Genomic DNA, 23,587 nt, shown 5'->3' with positions numbered 1-23,587 from the left:
TCTGAAGCAATATGTCTTGATTCGTATGTTGATATTATTTTGAATAATCTTGACTGAAAATTAGTCCCTTTTTTACCTTTCAGTTAAATAAACAATTATTTCAGTCTGTATGTAAAATACTCAACTGCGATTTCTAGATGCGAATAAATACATATTTTATAGATATTGATAATCTTTTATTAAGGCGTATTGTTTTAAATTGTACTGCAATGTCAAGATTCAGTCATTTATTTGATGCTGTTTTGTATTAACGATCAATGAAAAGTCAATTACTTTTAATGGTATGTTTTATTCAAAATAGATCTGTTGTTTAACGATATTCATATGATGATATAAAGTAATATTATTAATGTAATATCATATAATAACATCGTTCAATCAGATTTTTCTCTTTTTTTTTATAAAGCATATCTGTAAATTGTGTGTATGTTTCTAATGACTTTATATTAGTTTGGAATAATTAATTCATAGCCATATTCATGTATTTAGACATTTTTTCTGAAACCGAATAAAATGCTTTTGTTGCATGTTTTAGATTTCATTATATTATACTCTATGATACGTGTTACTTTTTAGTGGGTATTTATTGTAGAGAGAAAAATTGTAAAACTGGTTCTAAAATCCATCATTCTTAATAAAGATAGAGAATGATAGGATGATATAATTTCTTTAGCGAATTCACAAGTTAAATTTCTGTCTGTAGGTATTTTTTGTAATAAATAACTCCCAGCTTTCGAATTAAGCAATCGCGTATTTGTGACTGCTGCAAATTTCATTTGAGAGAAAAGGATAAGTTATTTACAATTGGTTTTATTATTAACTATCTAATTTTGCTGAAAATATCTGCTCCTGTTAAAGCTGGCAAATGTTCAACCTCTTTTGAAATCAATGAATCATTAATTTTTCATTGTTGTATGCTTATATTTAAAGTATTTCATTACAATAAATTTTTGATTTTCATCTCAGAAATACGAACGAATGTCATTTTCTCAGTGCTAATGAATATAATTTAGGGTAATTATAATTAAAATGACATAATTTTCTTTCGTTAATTTTAATCGTTTAAAAATGATCGTATGTAAGAAACACCTACTTGCATTTTTTTTTTTTTTTTTTTTTTTGCTGGAAAAACGAGTTATTAATTTGTCTCTTCTAATAAAAAACCAGTTGTTCGACAATACAAGAACATGCTTCGATTTCAAAAATAAATAGAATTATATAATTATTTTTATTATATCTACATTAATATCATTTAATTTATCACGAATATTACAAATCAGATTTCAACAACTTTTGTTTCAAGTTTGGATAAAAAACAAATATAAAAGACATGGTTTCTTTCTCTGTAATTTATTTTAATTTATTTTTTTAATTATTTTTATTTTGCAGATTTCTAATTTAAAACATGATTTATAAAATCAGAAGTCATTCTAGATAATACGACTTTATTTTCAAAGTCTCATGACTTTACATTTTCATTCAAATATTACTTTGTTCCTTCTCGCTTATAAAACAAATATTTTTAAAGTTGCAATAAAACAAAATGTGAATAGGCATTATGAGTATCCAGAGCTGTAATTTGCTCTCCTTGACGATTATCTAACACATGTCGATGGAAAAAAATTACTTTACTCCATATTACTGTAAATGTTCCACAAACAAATGAATAAATAGTAAATGCTTTCATCACGAGTGCTTCAGTTCTAATAGTTACACCTCCCAGTGCACATGTCAGATTGAAATAAATGTGTATATTTTTGGACAAGCTTAGTAACGTCCAGATTATATTCATTTGAACCATCAAAACCCTATATTTTTCTACGACTTGTAAATAATTCATTTACTTACAATGAATTTTATACGGTAAGGATTTGCTTTTACTGGACACCTGATCATTCATATTCATGTTGGTACTATTACGTGGAAGTACATTACGCTATTAGACAGGTTTGTCCTTCAAAATTCTAATTCTTAAACGCAAAGAAAGGTGTTTTGACAACTACATAAAAATTTAATTAGAAATTCAGCAAAAAATATTGTATTATTGAAAAAAGGAAAAAAAATCGATATAAGAATCAAATAACAAAAAGAAGTTTCAATAAATACACATCCTTGTTTGTATGCTTTTTTCTGTAAAAAATTTATGCTTAGATATTTATTAAATATTTTTGAAATAAAAAATTAATATTCCAGAAAGTTTTGATAAATATTAATTATTACAGTGTTATTTCAAATATGAAATTCTCATAAAGTTATTTGTTATCAATTTTGCTTTTAATTATTTAAATGAAATATGATACAGTCTAATATAATGTGGCTTAAATTAATAATTTATTTGAGTTAAATGATCCAATCTATAATTTTCCTGTGAATAGTGACAAAAAAGCAAATGCCATTTAATTCATCAAAAAAATTGTTCATCCTATGTACTGATTCAATATGCAGATAAAAGTAGGAATGCATTAAGAATAAAATTATTAATAGGTTCAAAATGAAAGCTGATTTGTTCATGCAAACAGGTGACATTTGATTCATATCATATCCGAATGATTGTAACAAATATCTTTTCTAAATTATTAATCCATTGTCACCACTTCAAACCATACCATTGATATATATTTATATAAAGTCTCTCAGATTCTGTCATCTGTATCCATTAAATAAGAGTCCCAATGGATGGTTTCAAAGTACTATGAACAGCATTTCTTATGTTTACGCCTAAACTTTATGTTAACAGTTCTTAGCGTCTGCGATTCACCTGTAACCCTTGAAATATGAGAAAATCCACTAATGATTTCGTACTAAACAAAATTCTGGTCACTATTGATAGATGTCCCCGTCCTCACCCTAGATCTGCCTTCTCTGAAAGTGACAAAAGAAACTGTCTCTTCAGGCTCTTCTTCCAGTGAATCTGCCTTAGCTAGTTTCAGGCCGACCAGCATTGAGTGCCTGAGCTCGCTGCTGCGTCTCATCCATTCTTGTCGACGACTAGAGCGACGACTGGAGACGGCAATATCGGCATCTTCGTCATTGAAATCATCTAGCATAAAGGGAAATAAATAATTAGTTATAATATTTATTTCGTTGAAACTGTGAAAATGCTAAAAGTTTTAAGCTTTATGTTTGTTAAAATAGATTAGAAAAAATCCCCCCCCCCAAAAAAAAGTTTAGAAATTCAAAATCCGAAGTAAATATTTATCAGTATCACTTAATTCTAACATCAACCCGTTCTTCACAGGACACGCAAATTATATTATCTATTTCCCTAAATTCATATCATATCACTAAGTTTAGGGTTGAAATTCTATTTACTGTTCAAAAACTATTCTATTATTATAATTGCAACAAAAGCATGGAAATCTAGATAATCTCTACCACAAATAATGAATACATAGAAGCCTCTGTTCGAAAGAAGATGTTAATGGTCATTCATTGCATTTATGAGCTACCACAGTATTTCTATAAGCGTGTATGTTTTTATATTATGCTTCTTTCTTTTCTTTTCTCGTCACTTTGTTAACCCTTTAAAGGGCCATTTTTTTCTAGTCATATTATGTTAAAATATTTTTAGGCTTGAAATTAGAATAAGAAAAAGGATTCATTTAGCTTATTAGATAAATTTAATTTCATTCATTAATTAATTTGGTTAATTAATAATTAAGTAACAAATCAAGACACATCATTTTGTGTGAGATAAAGAACTGAAGCATCTAAGTTTCTGTCTTTCTAAAGACATTTGTCAGAATTTATGCCAACCTACATAATTTCATACAAAGATTGATAAATTTGGTGGGAAGCATACTTCCCACGGCCTTAGAAAGGGTTAAGACAGTGTCATTCAACCTTAAACCTTTTCAGATAAGTTCACTCTGTGGATTAACAATAATGCTATAAACTGAATGTTATTCATATTATTACGCAAATGAGCCCTTTTAGCATGTGACTGATTATTTCTTAGGAATTTTCTAAACTATTTTCATTTAATTTTTAACATGAATACCGCGCCTGTAGGGAGAACAAAAAACAATCTAATAGATATTAGCTAATACTATCATATTTCTTGCAAACATTCACTGTCATTCATTGAATCTTGGGAGTATAAATGAGACTTTAAAAACGATAAAAACTACTCTACATATACAGAAAAGCAATAATTGCAAAACAAGTGGTGAAGTATGAGACTACGAATGTTGAGGAATAAGTATAAAGAATGCCGATTGAGTTATTTATTACAAAATCTGAATTTCTGTCACATTCATTAAAATCCTTTCTTGGAAATTTTGATGCCTTTTACAAGTATATATGAGAAAAATCTACAAATATATATGGGACTTGGGAAATTTCTATTTCATGATTAAAATTACTGAAAGAGAATAAATAAATGGTATATTTTAAAATGTTTCAATATGATCTGCTCACTTTTTGCCAAAAAGATATTTTATTGTTGCAGGATCCATTAATGTCGGCAAAAATTTGTCAATTTAACTAGATTCAATCTTCAAGACATGATCCAATTAATAAATCCTTGAATACCTATGGCCTTTTTAATTTTGATCACAGAATTTCTTAGACAATTACGACAAAAATATTAAAAAAAAAATATGGACGTCATAAAGAATAGTTTGTTTTAACGCATTCTTACTTGAAATGCTCTCTAAGAATTATAAGCTGAAACTTCTGAAAAGGTTTTTAAGTAAATAAGGACATTTAAATTCCATAGTATTATAGCTTATATTCTATATTTTCATGAAAACTTTAACTAGTTTTTTTATGATAATTTCTTATTCATTTCCATGGGAAAATAGTGTTAATGCTTAAATTTCCGATGCCTTTTTTTCTTAGACGTTCTTTGAAAACAGTATCGAAAGTTTTGTAATTTTATCCGATTTGCCATGATTCCTTGCGTTACATAACATAAGCTGAGTTCATTTCGAATTGAAGTAAGGCACTGATTTAGATGATTAATGTCGTTCACCTAGTGTTCACAAATTAAAATTGAAAATTTATTTGAAGGCAATAAAACGCCTATTTGTTTTGTATTTATTGAAAAAGTGAGAAAGCCTGAAAGGAACCTGGGAAACTCAGAGTGGAATCCCAATTTCCACAGTCAGTTTTGTTAAGGAAGTATTGTAATATTAACATGATACATTTTAAATTAATTGCAGTAATTATTTTATACTTTTTGTCTCATTCCTGATGGACAAACAGCAGCTTCCCAAGTTAACTATTAATATATGAAATTTTTCATTTACCTCTCACATTAGTGATTTCGTATCTACCAACAGGAGGCCATTTGACACTGGAAGCTAATTCAAGTTCCAGTTTTTCGTACTTGTGTATCGGTCCTTTCAAACGGCGTAGCGCAGGAACGACATATTCAAACAAAAATCCTTGAATGAAGTAAACCTGATAAAAAAAATGTATTAATGATACTATTTGTCTTCTACTTATTCAAAATTGTTTAGAGATTTCTAATAAGAATTTATTTCTAATGGAATTTTTTTAAGAATATGCAAAAAATGAAATCAGATATAATTTTTAAATCAGAGGAAATTTTTTGAAATTATTGAAGTCATTTTTACCATTATATTTAAATTATTTAAAACTTGCTATTTTAACAGATTCTTAATAAGCTATAAGTCTATAATAAATAAGTCTATAAACCAAGAAATTCTTTCATCTCCCTGAATAAAACCAAAGATCAGAAGCATATCCATTGAAAGTAAAAGAATATTACATTTTATTTATTGTTAAATAATGTTAATTTTAATTAAAATTCTAAATTAGAATTTGGCCGAAGTTTCCAAATGGAAACTGGAAACCTCGTTTCTGTTAGTTTAAACATAAATTAATATAGAGGAATAAGAAATAATAATATCAACTTACCTCCCATAGGAAACAGATAATAAAATTGGCCAACGATAAAGCATAAAGGATCATGTGATACTCAATGAAGGGTGCTCTTTTGAACTGGAAGAAAACAAGGACTAATTAATTTATGTACCTTAATGGCATCATTTAACGAAACATCTAAGGAATGCCGCCAGAAATACATTAAATGGATGATGTTTAGTGCTACCGAAAGAGCTATTGAAATTAGAGCTATTTGAAATACCGAAAGGAAGATAGTGCCACTAGGCGATTCATTCTTTTTAGTTTTTATTGATTAATTATATATTTATCTTAACCAAGTTGAAGATATTACTAATTTTTGCCTCAATCCCCAAAAATAATATGTTGTCAAAAATCCATTTCCTTATTAGACCATACTGCATGTTATCCGGTGAAAAGCAATATCTGAAAGAATTGCAGAAAGTCTTCATATGTTAGAACTAATTATAATATAAAAACGTCATTAAGTCGGAAATAATTCTTCATCTGAAAAAAAAATTGGTGACATCTAAATATAATTATGCGAAATATTTTTATAAAAAGTAATAAAATGTTTTAGATTTTGCAATATCGATTCAAGATAATTCTGATTGGGGAATTCAAGGAATTCTAAATATAAATTAATAAAAATTTCCATTTGATAAATGTGTACTTAATATTTGGAAATTTTTCATAAAGAGTCTTATAAGATCATGAAAACTTTTCCATATTAAAATAATTTTAAATGTATTTTAACAAGAGCTTAAGCGATTAAGCGGGAATTGATTTCACGATAAATTCAAATATTCACAATTATATTTTAATAATTGATGGCTTCATTTCTATAATTTTCATATTTAGAACTCAACATATGAGTTGGAAGCAGCTTTACGCTCATTTAGTGTTCGAATTCTTTAATCAAAATTGTATGTGAAGTTTCATGGTTGTAAAATCGAAATCCATCATGCAATTTACTAATAATAATGAATTAATTAAATCGTAAATAAGCTCGATACACTTAGGAACTATTTTTTGTGACATTTTTGAAAAAACATCTACTACATCTCAACAATTAGTTATGGATTTAGTCTATGTTATTAGACCACAAAATGGAAAACGTTATCTTCGATTATATAATTTTTAACAGTTGTGAGAAAAGTCCAAAATGGTCAGTAGCAATATTAGAAATAATATTAATATATAATATTCCTACGTTAGAGTATCAGAATATGTTGAATATCTGAAGAAAACGTTTAATACTTAAGAATTTCCTAGTTTAATTTTGCAAAATGTTTACGAAAAAAAAGTGTTTTTTTTTATTGAAAAATTATGAAATAGTTAATTTTTTTAAAAAAAATAATAATCTTTCTGATAAAATCTTTCGATTCTAAATTATTTCAAATAATTTTTATTTATAAGAATTATAAACTACAACTTCTAGTACTATTGTGGCACAACAATTTTAGTTCTTGGCAATATTTTTCGTTCAGAGTTGTACAAATTAAAGATATATATATATATATATAAAACAGAACTCCATTTTTTAGTTAATGTTTTAACTATAATTTCTAATAGAGCCAAGTAACTAGAAATTTAATTGAAAATCTTCTTAATTGAAAAAGTAATACTATCACTTTTAATACTTCTATGAAACAAAAATATTACATGCTTAAAATTTTAAGTTCTTTATATGTATTTTTCATACGCAGAATAATTATTATATCACTTTAATAATAAAATATTTTGATGATAATATTTTCAGTAAACATTTGTTTGAAACAAAATAAAGGCACTTAAAAGCAAATTTCTTTTACGTTGTTTTTTAAAAATGGGCTATTATGTTTAAGCAGTTAAATCACTGTAGATTTAATATTACAAAATCTCTTTGACGATAAAATACGTTAATAGAACGAAGAAATGAAAGAAAATATAGAAAATATTTTTCTTTCATATAGAAAAGGAATGGAAGAAAAGAGAATGAAAGAGAATAGAATGTGCAGTATAATTATTGCAAAAAAATGAACATTCTAATTTATTGCAAGGTTTTTCTTAAATATGAAAAACTGAATAAAAAAACCTTGAATAAAAATTTACATTTGCAATAAATTATGAATGAAATCAATTTTCTCTCTTTGTTTAGATTTAAAAATGTTAATTTTTCTTTCTATTGGACAACTTCAAAATAATATAAAAGAAAGCTATGAAGGTAAACGATATTAGATTCCTTGCTTCTATTTTTTTTCCTTTGTTAATATCCAATTGTTTTTTTATTCCTCGAGGATTATAACTAAACAACGCAATGAATAACGGATAACATTTATAAGACGAGTCATCTCAGATCCAAGATACGCAATAAATAAGAAATAAATTAAAGAATAATTTGAAAATAAAAACATCATTTTTGTTGGGTATTTAGGAAGTCTTGAAATAATAAGTAATATTTGAAATTTTTGGTTTAATTGGCATGGATATGCTTGGAAATTCGAAAGAAAATAGAATCGGAAATATGTATTTGGGCAGAAGATAAAAAAATAACATATTTTGTCTTTAAATGTTTTATTGAATTGATATTTAAAACTTTTGAGATAAGGAAAATGCTAATAAAATGCATGAAATCGGAAAATTTCGGCAACATTTTGTATATAGATTTTATCAACCATTTATCATGTAAGATTTTTAAAAAATTATAAAACTATATATCTGCAGCTCCAAAAAATTAAATATAGTTTTCACAGTTAATACGGAAATACAATTTAAAAATTATTACAAATAATTTTTTATCTGATACATAGATTCTTATTTAGTCACATGTTTATTATCATTATTATTATTACAATTCTTATTTCAATTCTTAACAGAATCAAGATTTCAGTAATTAGAATTTATAAATAACCTGATCTCAGCTAGGGAGTGATCAAAATTATTTAACATTCCAAACATCGCAGGATATAATTTTGCATTGGAAGTACGATCTTGTTGATGCTCTTTGAAACGAATGAATACTCCTTCTGGAGATACTCTTCACATATCCAGTAATAATGTTTCTAAGTTGTGTTTGGAATCAAATTCTTACTAAATAAATAGCATAAATAATTAATTTAAGTAAAATGTAAATTTATAAAAAAAGTATTTGTATTGCATAGCAAAGTACAAAGACATAAGGCAGTTATTGTGATATTTATTCAGATTAAATAATATATTTATGAATTAAAAAGGTACAACCAGAAGGAAATTGAAAGATGTATAAAACTTCTATTCAATAAATGTTAAACTTCTTGAAAACTTTCACGTGGTTAGTTGTAATAATATTCATTAGATGAATTAAAAGATGGACTTCTGTGTTGTGAAAAGAAAGTTAAAGCATAATACAGTTTCTGATTAGTTGAGATTTTCTTCATATTAGTTTTCACAGTGGTCTGTTAGTAAAATTTTGGCTTCAGGGCCACAGGTTTCCATCCTGGAAACACTGCTTCAAAATATCAGTCATGTATATGGACCTGCTGTACTCTTATTCTAACTAAGTAGGTATCAAATGTCTTCTCGCTAAGATGACATTGAAATCTCGAAGGTTTAATATTATGTCAAAATAATCCTCACGTTGTTTTAAAATGGATTTATACATAAATAAGGAAAATATACATAAATTATACAAACTTCGTTAATGCAACTCGTTAAACGTGGAGCGATTATAATTCTTTACACAAATTATATTTTTCAAACCTTGCTCATGATTACTTCTATGAGGAAAAAAAAACATGCAGTGGGCATAGTCACTTTGTCAGTGAACATAATTTTTGCATCTGGACAGTAGCATTTGTGTGAAATATACAGTCAGAACTCTTATCTTTCTCTTATTTTTTTTAACTGAGTGATTAGTTTAAAAATTCTACTTTTTTATATTAAAATAACTTTTAAAATGTTCCTGAAAAATAAAAGAATTGTTAAAATAAAAGTATAATAGGCAAGCAGAAGAAATAAAGATTCGCTCACATTGATGAAACCGGCTATGGCATCAGCAGGATATATTGTCAGGTATGATACGAGTAGGAATTCCAGCACGATCACAGTACAATAAAGTTCTAGAATTTAAAAAAAATCACATATGAAATGTAAGAAAAAAAATATGCATCAATATTTTATGATTAATTTTATGACTATCATCAATTAATTGGTATTTTATGAAAAGATTTTATATTCCTTAATTGGATTATTTTTTTAAACGTATTATTTTTTATATCAGAAACATTATTTTGTCGCTTTTAGAAAATATCATAAAATTTTGTCTTAGCATTTTATTTTAAGAGAGCTTCTGCTTTTCAGATTTAATTAATTAGTAATCAAAAGCATATTTTTTATCGTCCAAATCTGATACCATGATTCTTTTTACTCATATTTGTCTGAATATTTTAATGGTATTGACTCTTTAAAAATCTTTTAATAAAAGAGTTTTATCTTTTATTCAAACGATTTCACAAAATAAAAGTTGATGGAAAATTGCAGCATAAATTAAAGGTGGTGTAATTTTTATATAATTGTATTTGGACAAGGAATAAATTCTTAACTAATTCTAAAGATTTATAATTTATGTTTTGATAATTTACGATCTCTAAAATTAAATTAAGCTGAAACACATTTTTATTCTTGATGGATTTTTTTGTAATAAGAATAATATAAAGAACAACTAGGAAGACTGAATGAAATTATTTTTAAAAGACTTTTTAAGACTATTTCTAAAAATATGCAATAAAATGATATCGACACGTATAAATTTTGAATCATGCTTACCATTTACAGTTAAATACATATTAATGTTTTGTTTCTCACTTTCTATCAGCTCTGTCTATATAAATGCAAATTATTGTATTCTATTAAGTTTTCAAAAATATTTTTCCCCTTCAAAATCACGTGAAAAAATTTAACTATTTTTATAACATCTAGAATTTGCAAATACCTTCACTACTCAGTGTTCCTTCTCTTTTTCAAAACATGAAAAAATAATATTTTATTTCATGCAAATATAAAAATATACATTCAGAATGATAAATAATATTTGTAATTATATGTCAAACGAAAACGTGGATAACTTCATTCAACAGGCAGTCCAAAATATCAGATACACACATTCATTTGTTTGAAAGCAAATTTGCAAGCGTTGCAAATTTTATTTAATTACGTGAATTCAAGAAAAAGTGTCATACATGATTGTGCTTTGTCATGATTCCATTCGTGTTAATGAAACAATGAATTATTTTGAACTTTTTTATACCATTCATAAAAATGGAATGACAAATTTTTCTTTGTCCAAAATTCCCCCGATTTTGCGAACAAATACTGCAATCGTTGAACGATGCTCTTTAATGACTGAAGGCATGAAACTGCGTGTTTATACTCCATTAGAGAGCTGTAATTTGTCTACAATTGCATAAGAACAATGAAACATCTTAGATATAAATCCATCACAAGCGAAGTAGATGGTCGGTACGTTGTAAGTCGTACACAGTATTATGCGACTTTCCCATCTTGAAGTCATTAAAGGAATTCCTCGTGATCGCAAGTTCCAGCTAAATAACAATTGAGAAGTATAATATTTGGACAAAGAATATACTGATTTTCACAAGGCATTAAATTACTTCTCCTGAGATATTACTGGCAGTTAATGGTCCATTCACTTGCTGACATCATTAAAAACACCATGAACTTGATTATTTTAGGTTCCTTAACAGTAAAAATGCATGAAAAGATTTGCACAGATATTCTATTATATAATCATAAAAGTTAAGAAATTATTTGTTTTTATAGAATTTCATTAATAATTTTTTCACGTATTGATACCTTTAATGTAAGTATTAAAAATCTCAATAAAAATATTCAAATTTAAAACTAGTTTATTTCACACACATAAAAAAACTGTGAAAAAACGAGTTTGGATGGAAGTCAGTGATTGAATTTGCATCAAATTAGATACTTTTGTAGTTGAAGTGAATTGGAAAGAATGTTACAATTTCTGGATACGAAATCTCAAAGTTCAAGTCCATAATCCGTTTAAGAATTCACAACGCAAGTGAGCTTGATGCACCTCTTGAGGGGCGAAATTTCTTCTATTGGGGTAACGCGGAATTTTGAGAAGACAGTTATCTTTTACTTATTTTCTAAACCAAGTAATCAACTCCAAATAACCTTCTTGTGGTTTTAAAACAGGGTGTGTATCTAAGTAAACTAAGCACATATTTTTATTTAACAAATTTCCACAATCATTTCTGTCTCCATCCTGGTGCACCAATTTTAAATTAATTTTATTTAAAATTTGTCGACAAAAAACAGTCAATAATTGTTATATGAATTATTTCTTTTTTCAATACTACATTATGGTAACATATGCAGTATCACTCCATGCCCCCTGTAACTGCAACCGTAATATTATTTAAACGAAGTAAAAGGCAAATCACAACCCCTGAAGGTAATTATTTTTGTAGTTCTTACTAGCCGACCAGATTTTAATATTAAAAAAACAAATGTAGGTAATCTAGGCGAATAATTTCACAATATTAGGAATTTCTTATTGCAAATGTATATTCTACTTCTTAAAACTTTATGATCTCATTAAATTATACTATCTTCAACATTTCTTAGCATGGTTGCACTTAATGAAAACACAAGAAAAGAATTTTTGTGTTCTTATTAAAATAGTTTTCTGTGTTGTTTCAAAATTGGCAAAATAATCCTAGCAAATGAAAACGGGATATTAAGTCTTATTATTTAACATCATTTTCTTAATATCTTTACTATGAGAGCATTTTCTACACTTTGAAGCATTAATTATGCTAGTAATTTCATATACACTTACTATTCGAGAAGAAGCTCTTCCTATAAGGTGGTCCTGGTGCAAAAATGGTGGCAGCAATCACATACGACATCATGTTAACACTAATGATGGCCGTGCCGGAATGAGAGGCTGCCGGGTAATGGGTCTTGTCCTTATCATAAATGAACGGCTCATACCTGAAAGAAGAGTGTCGTTTCATAATATTCTATGAAATGTATATGAAACTCTTAATTTCGCATATAGATTGTGTGAAATTAGAATACTATAGAAAATGGTCTCAACAACCCCAAACTAATTCTGGGGGTTCCACACATATTCACCATACGCTTTCCATTTGGTTCTAAGTGCTTATTACTTAATACAAAATATTCTTTCCTTAAATGCTTCTAAATTTCTAGAAAGATATGAAGTTTCTAAATTTTCTTTCGCTTTAAATGTATAAAAGTATTTCCTTTGATTACAAAAATTATCCTTTCTTTTATTGTAAAAATCTCTTAAAAAATAAAAATGATATTGCTAAATAATAATAATAATAATAATGACAAAAATTCATAATTATAATAAAAAAATAATAATGATATTGGGAAATGAAATAAGAATTTTTAATTTTTTACCAAGGTTGCATGAGACAATATTCGTAAGCCAAAACATACACCCCGATCTGAATGAACATGAAAGAGAACATGGAGAATTGAGGTAAAAAGCTGATGATACTTCTAGTAGGTGGCCTTTTCACTAAACCTGGATAAGCATGGGTGCTACCAACTGTAAGAAAAAAATTTTTTAAAAAAATTAGCATGTGAGTTCTTAAAGCTACCGTTTTCTTTTACGCTTCCAACCGCTGAAAATAGGCAAATGAATAAAAATCTTTCAAATGTTTTAGAGTTATTATTAGTTAGTTCATAAAAAGATGTGCAAGCTCATTTTACAAGAAAAAATAGTTTTTAAAAACATAAAATAGCTCTAGCTAGATTAATTTGAAATTCTTATCTGATGGTAATCTTTTCTCTTTTATACCGGTTATCGAAATTGTAAAACAAATAAGTTTTTACTCTGTGTGACAGTTTTGTGAAAGAAATTATTTCCAATTAAGTTAAAAAGTATAGAAGAATTTCCGATAAAAAAAATTTAAATTTTCGGTTTAACATCCAAATTATAAAAACATTATTATGATTAAACTTCTTGAAAAAACTTCATAGAATTAATTATATTAGGAGCAGTAATATTAAAAATAACGCTAAACTAAAGAATTTTGATAATATAATCACTCAAAAAGCAATCAAGAATTTGAAATTCAAAAATTTCAATTAGACGATATCAAAAGCTATAGTTAAAATTATATGATTAAAAGCTATTGCAGTAATAAACGAAAATATATTTACAAATTATGGGAGGTAAAAGATTCAATACTATGTCGATCACCACGTAACCACCATCTGAAGGCTTCTGACCGTCCTGTATTAAAAAGAATGAATAAATTATGACGGAAGCAAGATACTTTTTTGAAAAACTTAGAAGTACAGAGAGAAATATTTACCCAGAATAACATAAGCACAGCGGAGAGCAAAACGAAACAATAGCACACCATGTATCGGAAAGCTCCAAACGTAGCTGCCAGTGTTGCTCGTCCTTCTCTAAAGATAATACATGTGTATTATGTCTTTTGGTGCAAAATATATCTTATTGTCTAAGTTTATTTATATATTCCAGTTCAATTATTTCTTTTTCCTCAACTGTAAATACTGTAATCATCAATACCGAAATTTTAAGGAATCATTCATTTTTAAATGTGCTTGCGTCCGAAAAGGAAATTTTAAAAATTACGTTTGTCTATAGGTAAACACGAGTATTCAAAAACGCGTTGACTTTGATAAATGAAATTTGTATGAGATCTTTACTTCGCATATTTTGTTTTCTATTACATTTTGGAAAAAGTCCATCCAAATGAATTTTGTCTGTTTGCCCACATGACTATGAGCACCATAATTAAAAAAGCGAAGAAAGCTAGGTACATAAAGCTAGGTTCATCGTTTTATCATCAGTATTATTGATTCCAATCATATTTCTTTCTCGACCATCAATAGATTGACCCTCTATCTATCTGTAAAAGAGATATGTGAAATCCACAAATCAAAATGTAAAGGCTTAAATAATATATATATTGCAACTAAAATCGTAAGCGTGTTAAAAATTTTAGTTTTTTAGTTAAAATAAAAACTTTCAAAATGCAAAGCGTTTTCGTCATTACATTATAAAGCATGGAAGGTGCTCTCTCGTATACTATTTCGAAGCTCCCTATTATATAGCCATTTTTTCCAAGGTCTCCAGTTTTGCAAGCAATAAAAGCCTGAATTTTAATTTTTTTTCCAGTGGGTTTCTTTTTTCTATATAACCTAAGAACACTTGTATGTACGTCGCTGGATCAATAAATGGGTTCTCGTCTCCTTAAAGGAGCAGTTATAATGGTGCAATCATAGCCAATGACCTCTTACAGGAAGAATTTATACACAGGTAGGTGATGCCAAATTTGTAATTGATTTTAATGTCTGCTTTATTTTTAACGGTGTCCTGTCATTTAGATACCTCTGTCAGTTAAATAATAGAATGGGTTGGGGGGATTTAGTCATGATGATAAGAAAGCAGCAAACATAACCCAGGCAAATTTCACCTTCTTATTTGGCTAATCGAAAGGGAGAGAAGGAGAGAAGAAACATTTTGCTACCACCAGCTTTTTTTAAAATTTTTTATTTTTATTTTATTTTATTTATTTTTTTGCTTATTCTAGTTCTGAAGCTTTCTATTTTAATTCAGACAGCATGGAAGAAACGGTAATTTTGTTGTGATCTCAATAACTATAATATTGTATACCGAGGGTAAAGTGTATATAAGTAAAATGTATAAGATCAATATATAAGTAAAATATATACGGATATGAAAGTGCGCGAACTCTGATGAAAATTACTTGATTTCATAAATGTTCGAATGCACCTATTTTCTATTGCCCTTCATTAATTCGCTCCAGTTTTTAAGAAATATGAATTTTTCTGTAAGTTATGTAAAATGATATGATGGTGCTCAGTGTTTAAAGTAGGAAAGGTGTTCAAAGTAAGTTTCATTAATTTTTTTAACTGTCATCACAAAATGTATAAAAGTAACACCAAAAAAGCGATGCATTTTTTCTTTCTTTTCACTTTTTATTTGTTTTATTTCAAAATGAGGCTTATTTACATGAGAATTAATAATCATTTCATAAATTGATGTAATTTCCCACAAATGGTTTTCTCTAGAATTGCGGAAGGATTGTTTTGACATCCCAATCTTAAAAATCTTAAATTTAGAGACTCGATTGCTAATTTCATTTATAAAACTGATAAATAATTACTTTTAATATCATTAGTTGAATATCAATATTAAAGAAAGTTGTAAGAATAAAAATTTTGAAAACTACATTTATTTTTCTTATTTTTAAAAAAATTAAAATATTTCATTACTCTTCACTTACTTGATAACTTCAGGAATGCACTGAATGTTCTGCTGCGTCGATGTGAAAGGAGAGGCAACAGAAGCTTCTGCAACCGATAAAGATACGCCAGCGTGGGCTGTCTTCAGAGCCCCGCAATCGTTAGCCCCATCTCCGCACATACCCACTTGATACCTAGAAAAAAAATAAAGTAATAGGCATCAAGAGGATAAAGAATCACCATAGAACATAGGGTCCCAAACGACATTTAGTAGGTGAAAATCGCAAAAATATAGGGAGTTCGAAAATTGTTGGAAACTAAAAAATTCATAAAAAATGGCAAATGATGTTTCAATTATGAATTTTTTTTTAATTGAAAGCACATTATTAAATTTTTTTTTTCATTTAGGTGACATGCGGATTTGATGATCTAGAGGGTCGTAAATTACTGAAATCGAAAAAGGAGTTTAAAACACATATTTGCAAAAATATTAAAACTTGAAGAAAAATAAAAGCTTGAAAATGTAAGGAATTTTATATTCTTTAATTTGATATAAACGTGAAGTGTGAGAACTGGAGCGTTTTAAAGATATTCAAGTTTAATTTTAAAATGAGACTGAAACGAAAATTGCTTTCTCACACTTAGTAAATAGAAAAAATAAGTTTAAATTTTCCCTTACATGTATAACTATAACAAAATTTGAATCCCTAACAATCAATAACAAAATGTCAAATAAGAGCGAAAAAACTCTTAATTAAATTTTGATTGAAATCTAAAATACAGAAGATTCTTTTTGCTTCAAAAGATAATAATGATTGCATTACAGCGAATTTTAAGAAATACCATTACTGCTGAATATAAAATATTTAGTGATAAGGTTTGTAAATTAACTTAATGATAAAAATTAAATTTAAAAAGGTTTAATAAGTAATTGGAAATTCGATTATTTAGAAAATCTTTTAAAGATACTAATAATATTTTTCAATAATTTTTTGATTATCCAAACAAAAATTGTCTTTAAATCCTAATATTAAAATCATTAAAAATTTCAGTTTTATAAAATATATTTAAAAGGCTGCATTTTTTTGAAAAAATAGTTATTACAGATAGTTTACAAATTTTTTTGCCAATTAATTGCTAATTATATCTTCGAAATATCAAATAAAGTTTATTTTTCTTACCCAAGGTTTTGAAGAGTTTCTATAAGATAAAGTTTATGTTCAGGTAACATTCGAGCAAAAATTGTGCCCTTTAATACGACCTAAAAACAGAGAAAAAAACTCTTTTATATTATTTACAATTATGAATACCAGCAGATATATTCAGCTTTTCAAGGAATGAATTATTTTTTTTTTACTCATGAAAAATTCTTTAATTAATTATCTCAAAAACTTCCTTATAATTAAGCTGAGAAATTCTGTTGCATTAAACCTGTCAGTTGTTACTCGAGAAATGACAGACTATGTCACGCAATTTTTAAAAGTCACAGAAAGCCAAATTTTTACTGTTATTTTATAAAAAAAATAATATAAGATTTTCATAATTTAACTATGCGGTATAAGGATCAGCTTAAATGTATATTTATAGATTGGAATATGAAAGTAATCATCTTCGACAATAACTTTCAATTCCTTCGATCGTCCAAAGTCAATAATCAAGTTTTGAATCGGCTTTTGTTGCTTTTGTTGAAGCAATAGCACATCTCAAAACAGTTTTCAAGTTTAAAAAACTTTTCAATATTTATAATGTAAAATAAATCTTATTTAAATCTCACCATTTTCTGTGTTTTTGACATTCTAAATGCAGTTCTAAAAGAAACTTTATGCGTAACCATATTATTTGATTTTGTGTTATTGTACAAGCATAATGAGAACATAACTTTATTATTAAAAAATTAATTTTTTAATTCATGTGTCGTGAAAAATTCACTAAAACCATTTTCTTGCATTATAGAATTTGCGAGAAATATTTGAATAAAATATATTTATTTATTTAAATTCTTATTGGTAAACAACATGGAAAAACAGCTCCAGTTTCTGTTATAGAGGCATATGCGCTTTTTTCAAAATTCCTAAAAAAGCTGAAATTTAATTCATTTAAAAAATAAATTATAATTATACGCTTACAACGAAACCGAATTCTAAAATTTTATTCTCATTTTATATAATATATTTTGATATTTATATTCACAAATCAATTAAGTTTGGATTCAAAGCTTATACGATTCAAGATGAATAAATTTTAGCAGAGACCAATAAACAAAAAAAAAAAAAATTACTTCAGCAGAGAAAATTTCAAATCAAAATGCAAAAGAGAATTTCGGCATTTTTTTAACAATCCAGAATGGACAATACTCGTTTCATAAGTAAAACTATATCAGGATTATGTGCGGCAGTTAAAGTTATAGCTATTATATCCCCAAAAGAGTAGGAAGCCCAGTAACTTTGAAGCTCGTAATAAGAAAAACAGCAAAAGAGGATGTTGTTTGAAAGATTTTCTATGCTCGAATTTAAATGGGTAAAAAGTGAATTAATTATAAAACATAAATAATTTAATACGAATGTATATTATCGAAATATGAATTCCTAAATATACATTATTATATATAATTCGTATTTCTAAATGAATTATGCGAAAAAAGTTTCAATAATTCTTAAATATTGAAATTATTTCGTATAATTCATTTAGAAATGCAAATTAGATATTAAATAAGAAGAAACTTCCATCTTTATTTTAAAACCAATAAACAAAAATGTTCTTTTTCTACCTCCAAAAGATTAAATAAAAATAATTTTAACAATTTTATAATATTTAAGATATACTTTATTCCTTACAGTTGCCTATATTTTTCAGTTTTCCAAAATAATGAGTTTTTTAATTAATAAGTAAGAAACTATTATTACCTGATTAAGGTATAATTAAATTCTGAATACTAATACTAAATGTGCATAAATGTAGCGGTTCAGTGAGATTAAGAAAATGTCAATTTAATAATCAACATTTAATGTTCCTTTAGTTATTCCAGATTCATTCCCTTTATTGCAGTAATGTTTCATTGAATAATTACAAAAAATTCACTGTTATTGATGGAAACATTTAGTATAAAAGTCTGAGCTCACAATGGTTTTCCAGCTGATATTTTAAATTGAATAAACGATAGACTTGGAATGAACAATGTCTGGAACATACGGAAACTTGTTAAAAAAGAATATCCTATGTTGATAAATGTTATTGTAGATAGCTCCGAACACAACAGATGAAAGTGTATTAAATATCATTTGTATTGCCTGAAGTCTTTAGTTTCGGATTTTTTTAAGTATACTTTAAAGCACATTTTTTCCAGTAAATTGAGAACAAAGCAGTTCTTACTTTTCTCAACAGCTGTGAGTCATGTAAACGTATGAGATTAAAAGTTGTTCCTTCCATTGCTATATGGTATCTACCATCTCCGACAGTCACACAGATATCCTGTAATGAAAGGTAATGAAATATTGAAGAAACTCATTGCAAAAAATATAAAATTAGAAATGCTAGATTTTTTTTCCAATTTTTATTATAAAATAGAAAAATAATAAATAAAATAATTGAAGGTTAATGTTAGCTTAGGAAAGCGGATCGTTTTTGCTTAAAATGATGTGTGTCATGGATTCTTGCTAAAAATGTTCTAATAAGGCCGAAAAATTGTGTCAAAATTTGGAGCTCTTGGTTTTTACCTTTTTGCATTTATCGACTTAAACAACATAAAATATAATTCTGGTGAAGTATTAAATGTTATTTAATACTTCACCAACTTGAAGTAGGTGTCTATCTTTACCGGTTAAAAATTAGTTATTTTACCGAGATTAGAACGAAAAATGCTGTATATTAAAGAATCAATCTGAAAATTCCGATGCTGTTTAATATATAATTTACCCTGACGATTCACGACTAATGTATGTACTTCACTTTATAATGACTCATTTATTCCACTTTCTAGGGAGAGCTCAAAATTAATTGGATAACATTTTCGAAAATTTCTAAATATTTTCTTTCAGTATAAATATTTTGAATTTCCTATATGTAATTTCAGATACTTCATTCGATATAGAAATAAACAATTTGAGAGTTTGTTCTAAAACTTTAGATAAAAAGTAATCAAAATTGATTACCAAATACAACTACAAAGTAAGCCTTTCTATTGCATTTACTTCGTACATTAAAGTAAAAATTTTTAATAAATTTCATTTTATGATGATAATAAACTATAAAAAACGGTTGAAACAAGCTGTGTGTAAATTTGAAATATATTATCAATTTGATATCATTGCATAAAAAATTTTTTTTAACGAATCTCTAATTGTTTTTTAAAGAATTTTTAATTATGGCAGGCAAAAACTGTTATTATAAAAAGGAAATTAATCATTTTCTAGAATTTATTGTTTACAAAAATTAGACAGATTAATTTCGCATCAAAGATTCAATAAAACATTTTTCTTCTTTCCAAGAAGGTTGCATTACTTTAGGATGTTTATTAATGTGAGTTGCTGTAAGAAATGAGTATTACAACGATATGAGTCTTTGAAGAATTAATTCATGTAATGATGAAAGATGATCTCTAGAATTGGAAACATCTTGGAGTAATGATAAGAGGAAAAGATACAGAAAAAGCATCGTTTATCATTGAAAATGAATTATTATTACCCAAATAAAACATAATGATTTCTGGGAGAGGAAGATGTTTTTATAAACTTTATGAAAACATTATGGCTTTCAGTTAACTGCATACAGTGATCACGGGCATAAATTCTCACTTCAAAACAAAAAAAAAAGAATCAATTTATCAAATTGGAAATGTGAGTTTGTGAATATTTGCTTTATATCGATGGATAGATAATCGATAAGGTGCACTAGGTAAAGATTATTTTACTAACATTGAACTGAATAAACAAACAAAAGTTTCAATATGGTTGTCCAAAAATAAATGCTGCAAATGAGAACAGTTAATCATTCTGTTTTTCATTTTTACTGATATTGAAAATGTTCTAATGAAAGAGACAAAAACAAGGTTATAAGAGTTGTTTTTATAGATAGATTAAGGAATTTATTAAAATGTCTTTAAATCCTTATTTGAACTCACTATTGTAGAGCTATCAATTAATTTACACGCTTTATGCCTGAAAAATGGATCATTTATGTTATTTTTTTTATGATAACTTGATTATTAAAACAGTTTTTTTATTAAATCTAAAAATATTGCATGGATAAATGTGTTTACTGTTTCACTCTTTTTATTTTATTGAATATAAATTTTCTTTTAATTATATCGGTATCAACGTAAGTTCCTTATTGGTATAAAGAAAGAAAAATGGTGTTGGTGCTTTTTTTTAGAAGCATTCCATAAATGATCTTTGTAATGTTGTTTAGAATAAAATATCACATTAAAAGACTTAAGATAAGATGGAAGAATAGTAATCTCAAAGCATAAACGCACAGCTTTCGTTCAGTTTGTAGCAACTATGTCAGAAACAAAGACTAAAAATGTCAGTTTTACCAGTAATATAGGATTTGTTTTTAAAAAAATCTATTTTGTGATTATATTGGCTTTTAACATATTTAACAGGCTATTCTTAATTTTGTAATTTTCATAAAATATGTAAATACCTCATTTATCATTATCTATGCTTTAATTTTAGCAATTGGATCTTTAATAATTGAAAAATATTGATATCAATATAGTGTCTTAATGGGTAGGAGACAAATATTAATCGCAGTATTCCTCTTTTTTAAATGATATAATAGAATTTCAGTTGTTTATTTTACTAAATAATTAAATAAAAATCAGGCTCAAATTTTTTATCTGACAATTTGATTAGCAGAGGCCTAAAAATATTTTCAAGATTAGAAGTGTACCAGTCGTGTATCGTATAAAAAAATCTGCTTTCAACGGAACAAAAAAAAATTATCATATGTATAAATATTATTTTTTTAAATTTTACTTCACTTCAATCATTTTACCATATTTCTAGACTGATTGGCGCTCCTAAGAGAAAATAACGTCAAAGAGAATTATGATGTCTTAATGGTCTGATCTTTCTCAATTCAGAATTTTCAAAACATAATTGACGATTTCATCAAAATTAATGTTAGATTGGAGTAATGAAACCCCTACTTACGTCGACCATACCGTTTTGACCAATGTTGAGCTTTTCGCTGAATCCAGGCAGTTTGGCGTAATCATAGTGCACCTGGAGTCTAAGTTTTGATCCGGGAACAGTAGGATCTGCAGCAATAAGTCGAGCTTCAACAGAGATGACCGAATCTAACTCATCCACCATGCCACACTCGCGGGCTACAGTGATGGCCGTCAGAAGATTGTCACCTGCAGCAGTACAGATAATTTTTTAAAAAATAAGATAAGATATATGTCAAGCATTCATTTTGATGAAAAATTATTATTTTATGAATATATTCTAAAAAGTAGCAATGGTTTTCTGGTAATAATATTTTGGCTTTTGAACCGAAATTCTCCAAACTGAAAAAAGATTTCACTAAGTGTTCACTTTATATTTAAGTCTGATGGATGTTTAGAACAACAGCAAGGATCAATGGCATGGAAATTTGGAGAAAGGATGATATCTTAAATGACGTCTTCATCAACAGATTATGAATCAAATTTAAAAAGTCCTTCCTAAACTATTTCTCGCATTGTTTCAAAATGCGGCATTAATATGTATGAATTTATCGGCGTATGACTCTGCGTTTTAATGTGCAGATTGTAAACGCTCGATACATAAAATAAACATTTCTTATTTTAGGATATTACGACCAACGATTTAAAGTATTTTAAAGAAATTAAAATAAAATCACAAACTACGTCAAATCCAAGCAACGGTGAGCATCTCACTCGTTCTATTTATTTTTTACAATATGAATCTCGTTGCCAGATGCAACAGCAGAAAAATAGTTTCATTTAACACAAAATAATATATAAAATATTTTTGATGCAATTACTTCAAAAACAAACATGAACAATTATAACAATTAAACAAATACAAAACATTAATAATTATTTATAATATTTAGTTACGTGCGAACCACAATAACTTGCGATGAGAGTTGCGTTACTCACAACCTGTTCCTACATCACTCCCTTGCCAGTAACGAAGTTACGCTAATTAGAAAAAAAAATTGAAAATGACATTTAAATTTAATATGAATAGAATGCACTAGAACAACATTTTATGCATCGTCTGTAAAACGCACAGGTCGTTTTATTTTCCTTCCACAACGCGTTTGTGTGGTTAAAGCAGGCAGTTTCTCGTCCTTTATTGAATCACTTAATGTATTCTTATGTTGCATCCTTTCAGTTGAGCCACTTCTTTTGGGTTCACAAGATGCAGGACTGTTAACAGTTGATGGCAATGGAGCATCAGAAGTGTCAAAATGTGTTAAC

The 23,587-nt window shown here is 27.1% G+C and overlaps 1 protein-coding gene across 3 annotated transcripts in view; it reads right to left on the bottom strand.

Moving 5' to 3' along the window:
- Window positions 1-1,278: 1,278 nt before the first annotated feature.
- Window positions 1,279-23,587, bottom strand: part of LOC129962596 (polyamine-transporting ATPase 13A3-like) — a 102,667-nt gene continuing 80,358 nt past the window's right edge. For all 3 annotated transcript variants that reach the window (XM_056076401.1, XM_056076399.1, XM_056076402.1), the window contains 12 exons: window positions 22,308-22,513; window positions 19,525-19,623; window positions 17,337-17,416; window positions 16,197-16,349; window positions 14,232-14,328; window positions 14,077-14,149; window positions 13,309-13,459; window positions 12,716-12,870; window positions 9,862-9,950; window positions 5,887-5,970; window positions 5,253-5,406; window positions 1,279-3,040 (listed from right to left, as the gene is read on the bottom strand). In XM_056076401.1, coding sequence (XP_055932376.1) covers window positions 2,802-3,040; window positions 5,253-5,406; window positions 5,887-5,970; window positions 9,862-9,950; window positions 12,716-12,870; window positions 13,309-13,459; window positions 14,077-14,149; window positions 14,232-14,328; window positions 16,197-16,349; window positions 17,337-17,416; window positions 19,525-19,623; window positions 22,308-22,513 — 1,580 coding nt within the window. In that variant the 3' untranslated portion in view covers window positions 1,279-2,801. The remainder of the gene's footprint in view (window positions 3,041-5,252; window positions 5,407-5,886; window positions 5,971-9,861; window positions 9,951-12,715; window positions 12,871-13,308; window positions 13,460-14,076; window positions 14,150-14,231; window positions 14,329-16,196; window positions 16,350-17,336; window positions 17,417-19,524; window positions 19,624-22,307; window positions 22,514-23,587) is intronic.

This window comes from Argiope bruennichi, chromosome 3 (assembly GCF_947563725.1).
Source record: "Argiope bruennichi chromosome 3, qqArgBrue1.1, whole genome shotgun sequence".
Classification (NCBI taxonomy): Eukaryota; Metazoa; Arthropoda; class Arachnida; order Araneae; family Araneidae; genus Argiope; species Argiope bruennichi.
The sequence above is the reverse complement of the archived record's forward strand: the minus strand, read 5'-3'. Positions and strand labels throughout refer to the sequence as shown.